The 18,585-nt window shown below is 36.0% G+C and overlaps 1 protein-coding gene across 1 annotated transcript; it reads right to left on the bottom strand.

Annotated features, from left to right (window-relative positions):
* Nucleotides 1–5,848: 5,848 nt before the first annotated feature.
* cldn3c (claudin 3c) lies at nt 5,849–14,695 on the bottom strand. The gene is made up of 2 exons (XM_026938960.3): nt 13,892–14,695; nt 5,849–7,141 (listed from the first exon to the last, which is right to left on the bottom strand). The coding sequence occupies exons 1-2, from the start codon at nt 14,382–14,384 to the stop codon at nt 6,498–6,500; spliced, it is 1,137 nt and encodes a 378-aa protein (XP_026794761.2). The 5' UTR covers nt 14,385–14,695; the 3' UTR covers nt 5,849–6,497.
* Nucleotides 14,696–18,585: the final 3,890 nt, after the last annotated feature.

Raw genomic sequence — 18,585 nt, 5'->3', positions numbered from 1 at the left:
TGATAATGGAAATTGCAGGGTGGAGCTGAAGCTGTTCGGACTAATCAGAAGCTGAGGCACTCTGAGTGTCACTGTGAGTTTTGCACGTTCTCACCACGTCTTATTGGGTTTTCTCCATGTTCTCTGTTTTCCTCCCACCTCCAAAATCATACCAGTAAGTGGACTAGATATGCTAAATAGCCCCTAGGTGTGAACGAGTGTGTGAATGTGTGTGTTCCCATCTCACTCCCAGGCTCCTGACTAGGATAAAGCATTTACTGAAGAGGACTGAATGAATCTAGTTGGCATCAGATTCACAAAAAAAGGTCTGGGTTACTGATCAGAAGGTTGAGGGTTCAAGCCCCAGCACTGCCAAGCTGCCACCCTTGTACAAGGCCCTTAACCCTCTCTGCTCCAGGGGAACTGTATCATGGCTGACCCTGTGCCCTGACCCCAACTTCCTAACAAGCTGGGATATGCGAAGAAAAGAATTTCACTGGACTGTAATGTATATGTGACAAATAAAGGCTTCTTCTTCTAATGACAGTGGTACCACAATACTGTTGAACTCTTATATCTGATTGGTCAGAAGACCTGCTCTAACAGTGGTGCTGGCTGTAATTCAAAAGTATATATTAATATATATACATACACCTTCCAAAACTCATTCAGAGGCACTTGTATGGCAGATGCTCCTCATAATCTAGACCTAATAATAAACAGATATAAGAAATGTGTTATTTTTTTATCAATGAAAAACATATAATCGTTGATATGGTCTCCATATCAGTTTTCTACCACTGAAATTCTTCAGGACGTTACGCTTTCTGGTTTCTCGGCAACATGACAATTTGTTTTATGGCTGTACCACAAATTTATATGTAACTCTAAAAGGTTAAAAAGTACAAAATGTCGTATATTACTAAATTGTAAAAATTGTGATTGTTGGTAACTTTCTATGGTATAAGAGGCATAAAGTACTCTTACAAATATTGTCATTGATTATTTTCCTATAACAGCACACCTTGTCATGGTTTATTCCTTATTAGTTGCTCTCTTGTTGATGTTTGGGTAAAAAAAAAAAAAAAAAAAAATGCATGAGCAGACCAATGTGGACTATGTTTTTCAAAAGTACTGTAGTGCAGTGTTTAGTGGTAAAGCACACATCACATTTAAAACTTCCTCTTCCAGTTATGATGATCCTAACTTTACAATACTTTTGAGAAATGGTCATGATTTCTCATTTTGACCAGAGAAGCATATGTTATATCATCTATGCTATGCACTACATGTTCTAACGTGACCTTACTTGTGATTTACACAATATTATTGCCATGATACTAAACATAAATTCCATGCTATCCTATGACCTTACCTGGGGTTGAACATTGCGAAACACTACACACCTGGTTTCTCATATGCACTGGTGTCAATGCTGATGCAAAAATCTGTATGTTAAGTCTAAAACGTCGCTGACCCAGTTTCATGATGATGAGCATTTTATATTCTATTGTTTCAAATGTTCGATTTGGATCCAAGAAAAGAGGAAGCGATTGTTATCGCTCTTTAGTTATTCACTACCAAAAGTTGATAACAGCCGTCCCATCTTCAGATAAACCAGAGACAAGAATCTGGTGCAGTTCTGGAGCCATGTCGAGCCAAAGATCCATCATTAAATTAAAATGGTATCACATTACTGGTGTTTATGGCAAAAACAGGAATTGAGAATGGCTTTAACGAGAACAGCAGTTTAAAAATCAATTGGTCAAGGCATAAAATGGTTAAAGAATGGTTTTAAAACTATGGCCTATTAGTAATTCTTTTAATTTTGTCAGATAGTTAGATTTTTTTGTTTTTCAAGATGTATGAAATTTTTAATCATCACTTTATCATTTTTCTTCCAGAGAGGAAAAGGCATGATAGCCAGCACGGCTTCATGGGGCTCACATGGGTTAAAAGTGGGCTTCTAAGGTTTTAGATTAGCTGATTAGATGTTTTTTGGAGATGAGAGGAACCCGGTGAACATCTGAAACACCACACAGACAAAACCCTAGTTTAGGATAGAACCAGGGACACTGGAGCTATAAAATGACAATGCTAGCTGCTGTATCTAAAGACCACTGCCCATCTTTATTCTGTGTATTTTGTCTTAAAATCGAGATTGACTGCTTGAGTATGTTCATCAAGGAAATTATGTGAGCTATTTGATTTTATGTTGGTTTATATGTGTATCTTGTTTCCTGTCAATAAAACCCTGAAACTGCACTTAAGTAGTTTGTGGTCTGTTTCTTTGACAGTATTTTACAGAATCAGCACAAATATTGAGGAATTAACAATCAGGAAGCAGTAAGCAACGGGGAAGAAAATTAACATCTGACGCATTCTACTGTTTTCACAACTTATTGCTTCCCCTCTGTTGTTCCTCTTGTATACTTCCGACCTTTTTTTTTTTTTTCATTTTTTCACTGCTGTAATGCCCAGTCTACATTCACATCACCTCAGCTATGGGTTGACTAATTCTCCTTAGACGTCTTTTTAATTCCAATCACGAGATTATTGCCTTTTGTCTTGACATGCAACAGTACAATGACCTTTGTAATCAGCAGATACTGAGAACTTTTACGTCATTAATTGCTTGAAAATCTCTGCTTTGCTGAGTGCTAGTAAATGTTTCCCATGAACACTTGAGTAATACTGTAGGTCAAATAAAGGAATTAATGAATTCTAGAGATGATGTAGATGAAACTAGACTTGTGGTAGGCAGTGTGGGTATAATATACTCTTCTGTGCTCAAGAAGCGGAAAAACAGGTCGTTTATCCCGAGTGTATTGTCTCTATGATGACTTTGCTTAAGGAAGGTGTGATCCATCTGTTCCTTGGTGTAATAGGATGCAGGAGGCAAGCTTAACTTAACTCAACTGCAAACACATCCTGTGCAAGCGTATACATCCTCCATACTGACTCACACACTGTTTGCATACCCTTAGGACAAAATGAAGACTTAAGAAATATTTTTTTATGTTTCACAGATTTCCTTCAAAGTAACAAATACAGTCAAATAGTGTGTTATGTAAGGAATAAAGCATGACAGGATAAAAACCATGTCATACTTTAAAGCATTATAGCAGCTATAAGCAGTAGTTCTCAGTCATTAAATAGCAGCCTATTGTTTACTCTATTTATTGTTAGATATAGACAGTCCTAGATCTGGAACAACTGCTATAAAAGTGAATGAGCTGTTGCTAATAGAAACAATAACACTGGAACTAGTGCATTACTATAATCTTGTAATTTGCCTTGCAGTTGGAGCTAATGTCTGAGCTGCTCTTATTATTAATCAACACCTTTTGACCAATCAGAACAGAGAATTCACAAGCATTCTGTTATAATTTTATAGTTGTTTTATTATATATTGTGGGATAAATAGAGTACAGTTACAGTTTATAGTATAGTATAGTTTATATAGTTTTTTCCCTTTCAAAAACCATGCACACTTTATAACATATATAAAATGTTTGTGATTGCATGAGCGATTAAGAAGCATTAAAGCTTTCAGACGTTAAATATTTTTAAACTTATCTCTAATTTGCCTTAGAAGCAAAACCTAAATGATCTTTGTAACCAGTTAATCTGAGAAACAAGACTGCCTAATCATTGGTGATACATCCTGTGAGACACCCTACATCTTGTATACTTGAAACTGCCTTATCAACCATACCGCGGTCATTGCTGTTGCATGCAGTGTGTTAATATGACTGATGTAACACACACACACACACACACACACACACACACACACACACACATGTATATATGTATATACACACACACACACACACACACACACACACACATATATATATATATATATATATAGCCTATATAACCAACTTTTATACAAATAACCTCAAGTGACAACAAAAAAACACAACAGATTTCAATATGTAGTCATTTTTTTCTCCAAAAAGTAAACCAACTTTCAGGTGGGAAAAATAAGTACACCCTATAATTCAGTAACATATAGCACCACCTTTAGCAACAATAACTTGAGGCCCACAGAATTGTTATTTAGGCCCTGATAAAGAAAAACATAGAATTGAAGGCTTGAAGGGTGTACTTTCTTTTTCCCATGTCTGTATATATATATTTGATAGCATTTATTTGGTTGTCCCTCTAGGGGAACACTTAAAGGTTCTATGAAGAAAATGACAATAGATTCTTTCCCTATCTTAAATGGTTCCACGTAGAGCCCTTTTTGGAAGCTAAGAACTCTTAATTATCCAATAAACCCTTAAAGAACACCTGAAGAATCCTTTTCTAAAAGACTCATAATAATGGTAGATGTTGCTACAGCAGTAATGAAGTTAAGGAACATCACAGAATGAATGCTAAACTCAAAATTACTTTGTTACTACCAGACATTTACATTTATTACTGAAATACACCTAAATTTATCAGTTTATGTCATATGATGCCAAGGTACCATCCACACACACGTTCTCACACTCATTCACACCTGGGGCAATTTATAGTAACCAAGCCAATCAACCTGTTTTTGGGAGGAGTGAGGAAACTGGAGAACCTGCTGAGAAGCCCACCTGGATACAGACAGTAACCCAAGCTCAGTACTGAACCCTGGAGCTGTAAGGCAGCAACACTATCCACTGTTCCACCATACAACCAACAGAGATGTTCAATTCGTGAAAAAAAATATTAATTTAAATGTTTTTATTTCCATTTCTGTATGTGATATTGGGAAATATATAAATATTCTCTAATAACACATATGCCCAAAGTTTATCTTCATAACTGATTCCAATCTCTTTTATATCCTCTGAACAGCTTTAGAATCGTCTCAGTTTTAAAAATGTGACAAACCATATTTTTTATATCGTTGATATTTGATGTCACACACTGACAAAACCAGCTGTTGAGACCTTTAGGATTGCGACATTTTAATTTTTACCGTATGTTTTGGATAGTTGTTGTTTGTTGCAGGATACATGAACATTTATTTTTTACCTTTTTATTTTTATCTTTTAATTTAGAATTTTGTTTCTGTAGATAATTTATAAAACAATAGTGCATATTCATTTCTTCACCCAGAAATCATTGGAGATACGAACCTTTATAGATAACTGTAGGTAGTGGACATGTTGACATTTATCTTCAGTTGCTTAAAAACCAACTAATGTAGGATTGTATTTTCTTTCAGCAACAACAACAAAAAAATCCCTTACTTAACTTTCAATTGAAAGAAAAAAGAGAGGCTGGTGAGGGAATGACTGTGCATGATAAGAGGAACTAACTTGTCTTGTGGATTTTGAACCTTAAATGGAAATGTAAATGGATAAAAAGCATGTGTCATTCATAATGAAGTATGGATTATAACAATAGGCAGATTGTTATCATATAAGCAGAATTAATCATTTCTGGACATGTTGTTATTGGAAAATAAATGATGGAGTGGTAACAGTAAATCTGCTTCACACCACCTTGTTGTGATTTATTCCTAAGTTAACATTTAAAGAATTTCTCAATCAGATATGATGTGACACAACAAAGGTTTTTTTTTGAAAACGGATAATTTTTAATTAGAATTTCCTCCGATACTACTTGGATATCCTCTCTCTCTCTCTCTCTCTCTCTCTCTCTCTCTCTCACTCTCTCTCTCTCTGTCTGTCTGTCTCTGTCTCTCTCTCTCGGCTTTGGTGAAATTCATTAACCACCACCTCTGGCAAACAATCCTGCTTTTTTGAAGCTCTGTGTTCTAAGGCCTTATATATTTGCTTTCAGTACACCATTAAGCAGTCTGTCTTCTTTGTTGTTATAAAGCACAGAGTAAATATCATCAGTCATTTAAACTGTACACCTTTTCAGGGTTTTTTTATTATATCACAAAAGTCTCTTTAGTTCAATTTTGAATTAAATTCTGCTCAAAAACGTAAGCATTTAGATAAGTGAATAAAGAACAGCATAGCCTGTTGCACTTCAAGTAAAATGATTTAACAATGTTTAGTAGATTCTTAACACAGTAAGTAAAAAAGGTAATCTGCAAATTATAATTAATAGAAACATAAGTCCATTCAAATTCTTAAAGCTTGTAGAAGAAAATAAAAATAATGTAGGTCTCAGTCCTCATCCACGTGCGTCATCAGTTTCTGTCCCTTGTCTGATTTTCATAAGCAAATGCATGTAAAAAAAGCAGTGCTTCCTTTCATCCTGAGTGTAGTTATGGAGCTTCATAGCAAGGTTAAGAAGAAAGAAGAAAGAAAGAACTAAAACATGTATAAAAATGTAACTAGCTCCAACAATATAAATGCAAGCTCATTATATTTAACCATTTCACATTGCAAATCCTCATTCAGCAGGTACATTCTTAAAAGCATCTCCAAATACACACAGCAAACACAGCACAAAGCAAATATGAACAGCATAACACAGCCCTTCATCTCGGAGTCTACTCAGAAGATTGCTTGTCTTCCTTCATTAAATCTTTACCTGTCTTTTAAAGAATTTCATACATAGTCCTTCCCGTAGCCACTGACGGAGCGAGGAGCAGTATAGGCTTTCTTCGGGGGCTTGTACCTGTTCTCGCGTGGTGGACAGGTGCAGCACAGCAATGCTCCTCCAATGATAAGAAGGACAGCAGCACCGAAGCCTATGTACAGCGATGCTCCCAACTCCCTGCGCTGAGTGGATGGCACCAGCGGGTTGTAGAAATCCTGAACAATGGTGCTGGAGGTCCAGGACACCGGGATAAGTGTCAGGAGCCCAGAGATGATGAAGCAGATGCCAGAGACGATCATGACTTTTGCCTTGGATGCCTCATCCTCAATGCAGTTGGTGCACTTTGCACCCATGATGGAGATCATTACAGCCAACACACCCAGGATGATGGAGATGATGGACATGGCTCGGGCCGCCTGAAGGTCCTGAGGAAGAGCCAGCATGGAGTCGTACACCTTACACTGCATCTGTCCAGTGCTCTGAACCACACAGTTCATCCAGATGCCCTCCCAGATGACTTGTGCCGTGACAATGTTAGCTCCAATAAAAGCCGTGACCTTCCACATAGGCAGAGCACAGGTTACAATAGCTATGATCCAGCCTATTATCCCCATGGCGATGCCCCCAAGTTCCATTCCCATTGACATGGTGAGTTGTAGGTGCTCTGGCCCTGACGATACAAAGGCAGAAATGTGAGAAACCAATCCAACCTCTTTGTGTGGCTATATGATGTGGTGATACTGTGGGGAAAACAAGCTCCTTTTATATTCCCAAAGCAGCAGCTGAGGGGGGGAGGAGGAGGAGGTTCTTACCGTGATGACATCATGTAGGAGGAAGGCACAAGGCTACTGGTTTCATATACAAAATATCACCTGTCTAGATCTGGGAGGAAGGACAATATCGCTCAGTCAAACTGGTATTTCTGACACAGAACACTCAGCTGCTACATGTTGAAAGGGTAAATAAAGCCATTGCTAAGTATTTGCTTGAATTAGACATTAAAAGCCATAAATGGTTTAGACCAATAATAGGGAGGTAAAAAGTATGCCCGCACAATTCACAGCCAAATCAATCACAGATCTAAGTTATGTAAGTAGTCTGGTCTGTAACAGATCCCAGTTTGATCAAATGGTTCTTGGGGTAAAGCTTGCAAAAGCATTTACCTCCATCGTCTGGATTTGGTCAGCAGATCTTTAAAAAATATAATTAAAAATTGAAAAATGCGTAAATATTCAACCCCTAGTTGTAGACTAGTACTGGGTACTAGTCTACAACTAGCTTAGGGTAAATTCCTACCAGCTTTGCACACTCTTTGGGAGTGATTTTCATCCATTTGTCCAGGCAGATTGGCTTCAGATTGTTCAGGTTGGTTGGATGTTGTTTGTTGACAGCAATATTCAAACAGTGCCACAGATCTGGACTGTAACTTGGACACTGTAGAACATTCACTTTTTTGTTTTTAACCACTCTTGCATTGCTTTGTCCTTGTGTTTGGGAACATTTTCCTGCTGAAAAGTGAAGTGTTTGCCAAGCTTTAGTTTCTTTTTGTTTTGTTTTTTTTTCAGACCGAAGCAGGTTCTCTTGTAATACCCCTCTCTATTTTGCTCCATCCATTCTCCCTTCAATTTTGGCAATAAGCCAAGTTTCTGAGGATGAAAAGTATCTCTAGACCATGACGCTGCCATCACCATATGTCACTGTAGGGATGGTGTTATATGAGGTGTGGCCTAAGTTAAGTTTGCTCCACGCTTTGAAACTTGCACAAAAATCCCAATCTTGGTCTCATTACACCATTAAACCCCCCTTTCTTTCTGGTCACCCTCCCATACAGTCCGTATGTAGCTGGTTTGTACATCCCTTGCAGTGCAGAGCTGGGCTCAAAATTATAATCAGCCTTGATAGGTCAGAATTTCCAGCCTGATTTCCAGCCCTCAAAAATTGCACAAAAAGACACAAAACTAAATTAAAGTATTTTGCATTGGAAAAGGGAGATTTTTTCCCCCTCATTTTCTCAGTCCTTGCATGGGAAACAAGTTCACTGTAGTGAACACAAATTTTTGATTTGCAGTTTTTTTTTTTGCAATATTTCTTTTTGTCGTTGCCTAGTATGGACATTATCCACTCCATAGTTCCCTGTTTCCTTCTTCTAATTTTTACAATATAACTTACAACAGAATTGGCGCTGCACTTGCATTTTCCAAAAATATATTTCTTTTTGGAAAATTTATTGCAAAAATTTATTAGATTTAATGGGATGCTTGCACAAACATTTCCACATTATATTTACCACAGTTTCTACATTTCCGGTTCATTCACGTTTATTACAAAACTTTATCTGGGGTGAAATAGTCATAATGTAGGTTTGCTAACCATCTCCTGAGATCACGCTGAGCATTTTCATTGTGTGAAAAACAGTACTGATGAATGTACAGTGCTACCTGAAACTCAAGAATCGCACAATTTCAAAACAGAATTTCGTCATAACCCTGAGTACAAGTAGCCCAATCTGATTATTTACAGGCTATTTTTAAAATAGTCCCCACCTCTCGTAGACTTGCTTTTTCCACCCGCAACCAAGATTCTAACGTTGTTTGGTGTGTGTGTGTGTGGGTGAGTGCGTGTGAAAGAGAGAGGGAAAGAGAGAAATTTTTATTTTACATCTTCTTATATGCTGGCTCATTTATTTTCTATGGCCAGTCAGATTTAACAGGACCACCATCAATGTAGAAAATTTTAACAAACTACAAAAATCAGTGAAACCAGTTATCATTAATTTGATATGTTCAGACACATAGTCTGCAAAAAGTCATTAAGCTCCTGTATATGCCAGTCAGATGAGAAAAACCATAGCTGTATTTTGACCTCAACACAACAGGAAGGTTAATGCGTGATAACATGATGCCTGATAACACAATCAGTTTAAGCAGACAGTTCAATTTCCTTGTCATAAAGTAGCTTTACAGAAATCCAAATGTACATCTTGATCTCAGTTGAGCAAGCCAGAGGTGACAGTAGCAAGCCGAAAGTCCCTGAGTCGAGACAAAGTAATTTTACATTCACAAACACAATATAATTTAACATAAAAGATTAAATAATTCTATAATAGAAAAGACAAAAAAGGAAGACACCCTTCAATCTGGGACTGGCGGCACACACACATTGTCAGTAAGTCCAGCTCTTATTCTGTCTAACCCCAGGCTCCTGTTGACACTTAAAACATGACCACTCTGACACACCGTTGTTTTTTGCCTATTGGTTCTGGTGCAAACATTTCCCATTTAACGGAATCTGTTTGTGTGAACTTTAAGCATTATGTGATGTCAATATAAATGCGCCTTTACCTGGAAGACCTCAATGTTTGTTAGAGAACAAACACAGTATAATGAGTTATTAATGGGAGTTCCAGGTTGTAAATATATAAAATGTGGAAATGTTCAGGGGTGAATACTTATGTAAGGCCTTGTATTTGGCAGCCTTGACACATTTGACACATTTTTTTCTAGAATAGTAATCATCAATTAATTTTATGATCTTTATAGCCCCAGAATGCCTGCATCATTCCTAATTATTCATATGATATCTAATACAGGAGATTGAATGTGTTTCCCTAGGCTAATGTAAACAGCCCAACCCACAACTACAGTTTTTCAGAATGAACTCGTTCTAATTGAGATATAATAATAATAATAATAATTCAATTCCAATGTTAATCAAATTGAAAATAATCCAATCATCTCTACTTTCCTTTCTTAAAGAACCTGAAAACAGTAGAACAGCTTGTCATGTAGCTTAAGGAGTAGTTTCATTTTTTTTCCCAAGAACCTGCTTGAACCTGTTGGGTGTCTCAGGTTTATAGTCATGATTGTTTATATGTTTCTGTAATATGGTTGGATAAGAAATATTTATATACAAAAGACTTATATACAGATTTAAACTGCTTCATGATATTTACAATCATTATTTTATACAGATCATGAAAATCTGATCATAACACTGTTAATGTACAATTCAAACAACATGCGTTTTCTACTTTCATAAATGATCATGAGATTTGGGGTTTTTAAATAACTGACCCATTTATAATGTTTATAATCACCCATTTATATGTTATACCTCTTTATAATCACCCATTTATAATAAGGTTGTAAGAAGCAAATGGCTGTTAGCTTAAGCCAGTATTGTGAAACGTACCATTTTTACAGGTCAGAAGTACAGATACAAAAATTTCAGGGACTTTAAAACCTTTGAGAGACTATTTGTTTAGCTATTTTAAGGTATCGTGACCTCAGAGCTGAAAAGGAAATGTTATGAAATAAAAGGTGGGGCCATTCCTAATACTCATACAGATTTCCTGAACTGAAAATGTTTCTCTTTTGCATGTATCTCATCCACATGTAAAGTTCTAGCATTTTAAAATCTACTTACCCCCGAAAGTGAAAAGGAAAAAAAAAAAAACTAAAAAAAAATGCAAAACTGCATTTAAAGATTTCATCCTGGCATTTCATATGGCACAGGAGCATGACAGGCATTGCAACAGACCGTGTCTGATTAAAAACTAAAATGATTAGTTTAGTTTCCACATCATTTTGGTGAAATATATTTCCAGTTTCTAAAAGTTGATGTGACAAACTATTTTACTATTTTATGAACCAGACTTTTGGTCATTTTTAGCCAAAATTGCTTCCAAACTTCCTTCATAATTTGTGACTCTACCTTTTTTTTTTTTTAAACAAACCTTTATCTAGATAATCCATTTAATCTAAGATCTAAGTTCAAAGGCATCTGTTTGAACAACACTGTCTCTGTGACGGTCACTGAATGGCAGACGACGCAAAATTATTACAGTCTGTGTACTCTGAAATACACTAGTTGTGGCTTTGGACTGTCTGATGACACACTCACATTTAACCTTCTGACCTAGATATTGTATAAAATTTGCAAAAATTGAGACAAATAATATTTGACAAATATTTGTTTTAAAAAAGGTTTATATATTTCATAATATTTTATTACAAAATATTTCATAAAAATGAAAATCAAAATATCAAACATTTTTGTAATAGTAAAAATCAAAATAATGAAACTAAATGTTTCGATATTTAAAAAACACTATGAAGAGCAGTAAACAGTAATAAATGAAACAAAGTCAATATTTGGTGTGATGATCTTTGGCCTTAAAAAAATTAGTAGTCTCAGGTACAATTTGTGCAGTTTTATAAGGAAGTGAGCTGTAAGTGTTACTGAGCATCTTGCAGAACCAGCCACAGTTCTTCTGGAAACTTTCACTGTCGCACTTGCTTCTTATTTTTGCAGCAAAACTACGTTATGTTTTTTGTCTCTTTCATAATATGCTGCTTTCTTTACTAGTATACAAACATTCTGTAACGTTTAATTTTGTTCTGGAAAATTAATGTTTGGAACTTTAAAAGATTTTTATACTGACTCGATAATGTAGAAGTCATAAAATAAAAATCTATTATATACACACACACACACACACACACACACACATATATATATATATATATATATATATATAGAGAGAGAGAGAGAGAGAGAGAGAGAGAGAGAGAGATTCTTTTGTCAAAAAAAAAATCTCTCTATTGTGCATGATCTCAAAATAATGCTATTCTTGTGTTATTTACGCTAACTTAATTTGATGCTGAAACAAACACTGCAAATATTAATAAGTTATGTACAACCGTGTGTGTTTAATAAAACATACATTTATTAACATTTATTTTGGTATAAACGTTTTATTGCTTTACTCAATGTACTGTGTAGCGGTGTAGATAGCATAACATAGCAACCACCAACCTAGTGCTGTTTACACTGTGTTGGTCTGAGAACCCTATCCGTGTTACAGTGTTTAGTTACTTAGCCCTTAACTCACTGCTCAGTTGTATGTCTCAATCGTAAGTCACTTTAGATAAAATCGTCAGCCAAATGAGATAAATGTAAATGTAAATGAGCTAGGTTATGTAGCTAATGTTCACCTACTGCTATGAAATGTTATAATGTTATGTTATTTGATACCATATTTTCTTTCAGAACTTTTTTTTGTAGTACAAAACTGGATACCTAATTAGCTATTTACATGACAGTAACCTATCTATCTAACTAGCATCTTATTTAAAGGAGCTGTTAGCTAGTAATATTGGTTTAGCTAACTGACTCCAATGACAGTTCCTCACGGTAATGCTAGCTAGCTTATTTAATGATGGGGATATAAAGCTTTACATTTGCAGCTTATATTATTACATCTAAGTGCAGAGTGTGATAACAATCACTTCTGATAGAACTATGCCAGTAATACTGCTAGTCATTAGACAATTTAGCTAAATGTGAGTAGGGGGATAAAACAGATTTCAGCGGTTTTGTTATGATGATAGATTATGAGCAGAAATATACAAATTAGATCTGCTACTTCACTAGCAAACATGCATGTGAGAATATTTTGGAGTAGAGAGAATATTTCAGGTTATATATGAACTCTTAATATGGCTTTCAATTGACTAACAAGCAAAATTCTTATTGGTTAATTATTGCAAACTACTGAATATCCTGCTATTACTGCAAGTGACTAAATATCATGTTATCAGTGATTGTTATTATGAGTTTTTTGAGTACTTAAATGCCTGACATAATTATGAATTATACATTTAAAGGAGCTGAAATATTGAAAAATGTATTTATTGTAACATTTTGATCATTCACAAACATGCTAGTAATCTTGTTTGCATGGTAGTACATTTAAACATAGATACTGATTATAATGTGATCACAACTGCAAAAATGGTAAATTATGTTTACAATATTTATGTTAGAATTAAATAATAAAGGCCTAAAAATGGATAGCTCTGAAAACTCATTTTTTTTCACAACAGATCACAATATCAATAATTCAAAGGTCAAAATAAAAAAAATTTAAACAAATCGACTTTTATTGACTTACCCTGTGTCTAAATTGATACTGAGACATATGGGTAAAATGTAAAGTAGAACGAAATGTTCATAATATATATATATATAAAAGAATGTCCTGAAAACAAGAATAAATATTCATTTTCAGCATGTCCTTTAGATATCCATGTATTGGGATGTGTGGCGTATAAAAACACTCCAGGTGAAACATGACCAGCCTGGGACACCTGAGCTCACGTGGCTGTATTTCTTCCCTCCAAGGCAGCAGAAAAAATGACCTGAAGCACTCTAATGCAGCTGAGATGCCTTCAGACATAGTCTTTCCTGCTGTAAGAGCTGGGAGCCACTGAGCGGTTAGTCGTGGAATAAGCCACACGGTTCACAGGAACGTACTTCATTTCCCTTTCTGCAGGTGGACAGCTGCAACACAAAATCGAGCCTCCAATCAGCAACATGGCTGCAGCACCCCAGCCCAAATACAGTGAGGCACCAATCTCCATCTTCTGGGCCTCTGGCACAAGTGGACTGTAGAATTCCCGAATGATGGTATTGGCCGACCAGGAGACAGGGATGAGTTGCGTGATGGCTGCGGTTATGAAGATGACCCCAGAAATGATCATCACACGGGCTTTGGCAGCCTCGTCCTCGATGCAGTTGGTGCACTTAGCCCCCACAATGGACACCAGAAGAGCCAGGACGCCCAGGACAATGGCCACTACGGTCAGAGCTCGGGCCGCCTGCAGGTCCTGAGGGAGAGCCAGAATGGAGTCGTAGACTTTACACTGCATCTGTCCGGTACTCTGAAACACACAGCTCATCCAAATACCCTCCCAATAAACCTGAGCTGTGATGATGTTGGATCCAATGAATGCGGAGACCCTCCACATGGGAAGGGCGCAGCACACGATGCTGAGCACCCAGCCGAGAACAGAGAGCGATATTCCCAGAATCTCAAGCCCCAATGCAGCCATGTTTCTCTTGTCCTTGTTTCTCTTGTAAACTTGAAGCTCTAATCACTCTCTTTCTTTTCTTCAGAAAATTAAGTCAACAGTCTTAGCAAATCTAAAGTTTGTTAAGAGCATGTCCCAATTCACTACGTTACGTCGTGGTCAGAATGAGGCAGTGTGATCTGGCTGCCTGGACCTGCCCTTGTAATCTTTATAATGCTTAGAGTAAAAAGCCTGAACTACCTGAGAGGTGACATCAGATGATAAGGTGCAATTCTGGTATTGGCTGGCCTTCCTCAGTTCTGATCTTTCAATTATCCCTTGGCTCATAGCACAGTTTCAACAGTGGTTTGTTTATTGAAAGTAACTGCAGGATAATCAACGGCCAAGGCTTGGCTTTTTACCTGATGTTAATGGTTAGCTAGTCTCGATGGTGTTGGCAGGTGTAAAACAAGGCTTATGGGAAATTTCTCTCTGCTTTCCTGCTTGTATATAGACAATGATCATCTTAGAGCAAGTCTTATGCAAGTACTCTTTGGACTGAACAAAAGAAACAGACTATGATTAGTATTATAGTTTTTGCCATAGTTTTTATAATGATATGAATCTAGACTACAAGTATTGAATATTAAACCATTTTATACCAGACCATAAAAACTAGCAGTATAATGAATCATCTCTATAAACAGGCACATTATGTGCGCAACAATTTATGGGTATGTTTTGGAAACACAGGCTGAGTCTTAATTATGCAACAGAACAGTGAAACAGTGAAACAGTCAAATGTATAAATGCTGCAGTAAAAACTATAATCCTAAATCTAGACAATTCAGTTAAACATTAAAGATATTAAAACAACACTTTCAATACACTTCAATAATTTCAAAGCATTCATCTCCTTTACTTTCCTTCATTTTCTGATGGTTGGGAGGTGACAGGCTTATGGATATTTTTGTAACATCGGAGTGCAGTATTCTATAGGCCAGTGGTTCTCAAAGTGGGGTTCGGGGACCCCCAAGGGTCCATGATACATAGCAAGGGAGTCTGCAGTTTATTTATTTATTTATTTTATTTTATTTAATAAAGCCATAAAAAAGCTCAAATGCTCCAATAAATAGGCAAAATATTATTGTGTACATTTTAATCACACCCTACCATTACCAAGCTGTTATATATTACTGAGGTGCTATAGTTATAGTCCGTTTGTCTGGTCATTTGAATCGGATTGGTTTAATTCAAACCTCAATAACTCAAATATTAAAGTAGGTTTAGCCATAAAAAGCTCAAAAGCTCCAATAAATAGGCAAAATATTACTGTGCACATTCACATAATCAGCCTAGTATTAGAGTAGTTGGATTATGGTCATGAATCTGTGCCTTCATGAACTTCGGCACTTTCCGTGATTAGAGCACGCTTCCGAACATACACGAATTTGTAAAGACTGGGACGATTGGTTGGATCTCCGCATTTCTGTTTGGCTAAGGAGGTGACACGAGCTCTGATTGTTGCAGCAGTTGTCATGGCAACATAAGCTGACGGGTAAAAAATATTATGCTTGAAACAGTCGCGGTCATTCCTATTATTTATCACTTTACAGTGTTTTCCTGTGTTCAACAGTGTTTTGTTGTGATGCGACTGCGATGCAAATGGTAAAAATATAAAGATATATAAAATAAAAATAAAATGCTCAGCTAAATTTCCATTTTATGAACTTCCGTACCACGTGACTTGCAAGGTCCACAGAGGAGAGGAGAGGAGAAGCCATGCTTATTTCATGAGCCTTTAAAGTCTAATAATATGTCGTGAAAAGAACTAAATTACACACAAATAGGCTCGATCTGATTAAAATGAGGTAAAAGTAGCACATATCGATCTTAATCAAATAGCGTAGTAGAGATGTGGGCGTGGTTAACTGGTTCACGTGATTAACCTGATACTTGTGACAGAATATTGACACATACACACACACACATTATGTATATATATGTGTGTATGTGTGTGTGTGTGTATATAGATAGATAGATAGATAGATAGATATAGATAGATAGATATAGATATTCATCAAATAGGCTATAATAAGCTGCAAGTAAGTTGTATGTGGAAGTTTTCTCTATGACACTGTGTTTATTCATTTATTTATTAAGATTAATGGTTTGTCAGAATGTCCTGCGAAATGTTAGAGCACAATAAATGTATTACCATGAATAATTTTCCTGTCCGTCAAAAATACTGAATTATTTATTCAATAAACCTATTTCTTTTCAGCAGAATAAATGGACACTGATTCCTGGTGTTAGCTCTAACAATAAAATATCCTGATATGTAAGCTTACAGAAAAGGTAAATAAAATATACATATAATTTCTAACATGCTGTCCCTGGAAAGAAATACATTGTTATGTAAAAGGAATTACTTTGTTATATATACTTTTATCTCTCATATTTGCTTATATGTTGTACTATTTGTTTGTATGTATGAACAAATTAAACATTTACAGTATCTGATAACATTTAGAATCTCAAATTAGCTTTATCTTGAGTCTGACAGAATGCAAACCATCAGTTATTTGCATTGTACATTATGACAGATTAAACACTGATTATGTACAAGTCAATGAGGAACTGAAAGCAGGTCCAACACAATAACAAGCTGAATGAGTTAGCGTTATGTTACTGTTATCGTCTTCCATACTGCTGCCAGAAGTACTGCGTACTCATTAGCAGAATTACAGCAGAATATCACCATTCAAAAGCACAATAAGTAGGCCAGTATTTTAAATATATTTTAAATGTAGACTATTTGTCTTTTTTAATTCATGTAAGAGCTAGAATTATTATTAAGGACTTGTTTAACCCTTTAAACTCCCAGATTATTATTGAGTTATCTCAAAGCTTAGAAAAGTAGTAAATACTAAAATGATTCGACATTATCCATCTCTTAATACAAATCAAAGCCACTTGTCTAATCCTTCTTGTGACATTTGCTGATAAATCTCTCCAAAAGTTGTTTCTGTTTCTTTCTTCCATAAAAAGATTTCAGAGTGTATTACAGGTATGGAGATTAACCTATAGAAGTGTGTGTGTATATGTGTGTACATATGTATATATACACACACACACACACACACACACACACACATATATATATATATATATATATATATATATATATATATATGCACACACACACACACACACATATATATATATATATATATATATATATATATATATATATATATATATGCACACACACACACACACACACACACACACATATATATGAATTAATTTATTTTATAAACTTGATATCTCACACTATAATGCTATAATGCAATAAAAAGAGTCTGATCCATACTCAGACATTTCCCACACTGCCCTTCCTTTTGCAGTGTAAAGATAATCTCTCACACACTACAACAGTAAGAGCCTGAAGGTCTGTCACTGTGAGTTACTTTACAGTGCATGTCATGTGACAAATCCATTGTTTTTTTTATTTTTTTAAAGAATAATCCATTCTGGGTGACCTGCATATGAATCTTCATCATTATGTCATCTTCAGTGGTATCCAGGATTTATTTGTAATGAAATTCTAAGTCGATTTTTTTTATGTTTAAGGTTCTTTCACTGACATGTCAGGCTGTTTTAACTTTGCTGAGAGTTTATCTGTCTGTCAGTGACATCATGTCCAGATCTGATCCCGTTTGGTGATTAATGACTGTGTGTGTGTGCGTGGTTTCTGTTCCGTGAACGACGTGATGAAGCCGCCTGGCGAGTTTCTGTTTGCTCAGATTGTCTTCTCGAGTATCACATCTGCGCATGCGCAGTCAGAGTAACTCGGGCGTTGTCGCACAGGTAACCATGTAAATAACCAGTCACCTGTGAGGAGTTGGCACGCGAGACTAGGTGTTTGTGCTAGGTGTTTGTGCTGTCAGAATGACCAGAGACGGCACTGCTGGACAAGGTTTCCACAGCCAGCTGGCGTTAACAGCTACTGTTTCCTGTTTCCTCTGATTGATGGAAGAAGGTCTGGTTTTCATCCCACACCTGACGCACGTGACACGTTCCCTGATGACGTCATGACATTCTGCAGGAGTGCTAAAGTAGTTTTCTCAGCTATGATAAAGAAAGCCTTATAAGCTTTTTTTTTTTTTTTTTTTTTTTTTATTAAATAACATTATATTATTGGCTAAGCAAGTGTAGATTCAGCCAGAATTCAGCAAAA

The sequence above is a fragment of the Pangasianodon hypophthalmus genome, chromosome 15 (genome assembly GCF_027358585.1).
Source record: "Pangasianodon hypophthalmus isolate fPanHyp1 chromosome 15, fPanHyp1.pri, whole genome shotgun sequence".
Classification (NCBI taxonomy): domain Eukaryota; kingdom Metazoa; phylum Chordata; class Actinopteri; order Siluriformes; family Pangasiidae; genus Pangasianodon; species Pangasianodon hypophthalmus.
The sequence above is the reverse complement of the archived record's forward strand: the minus strand, read 5'-3'. Positions and strand labels throughout refer to the sequence as shown.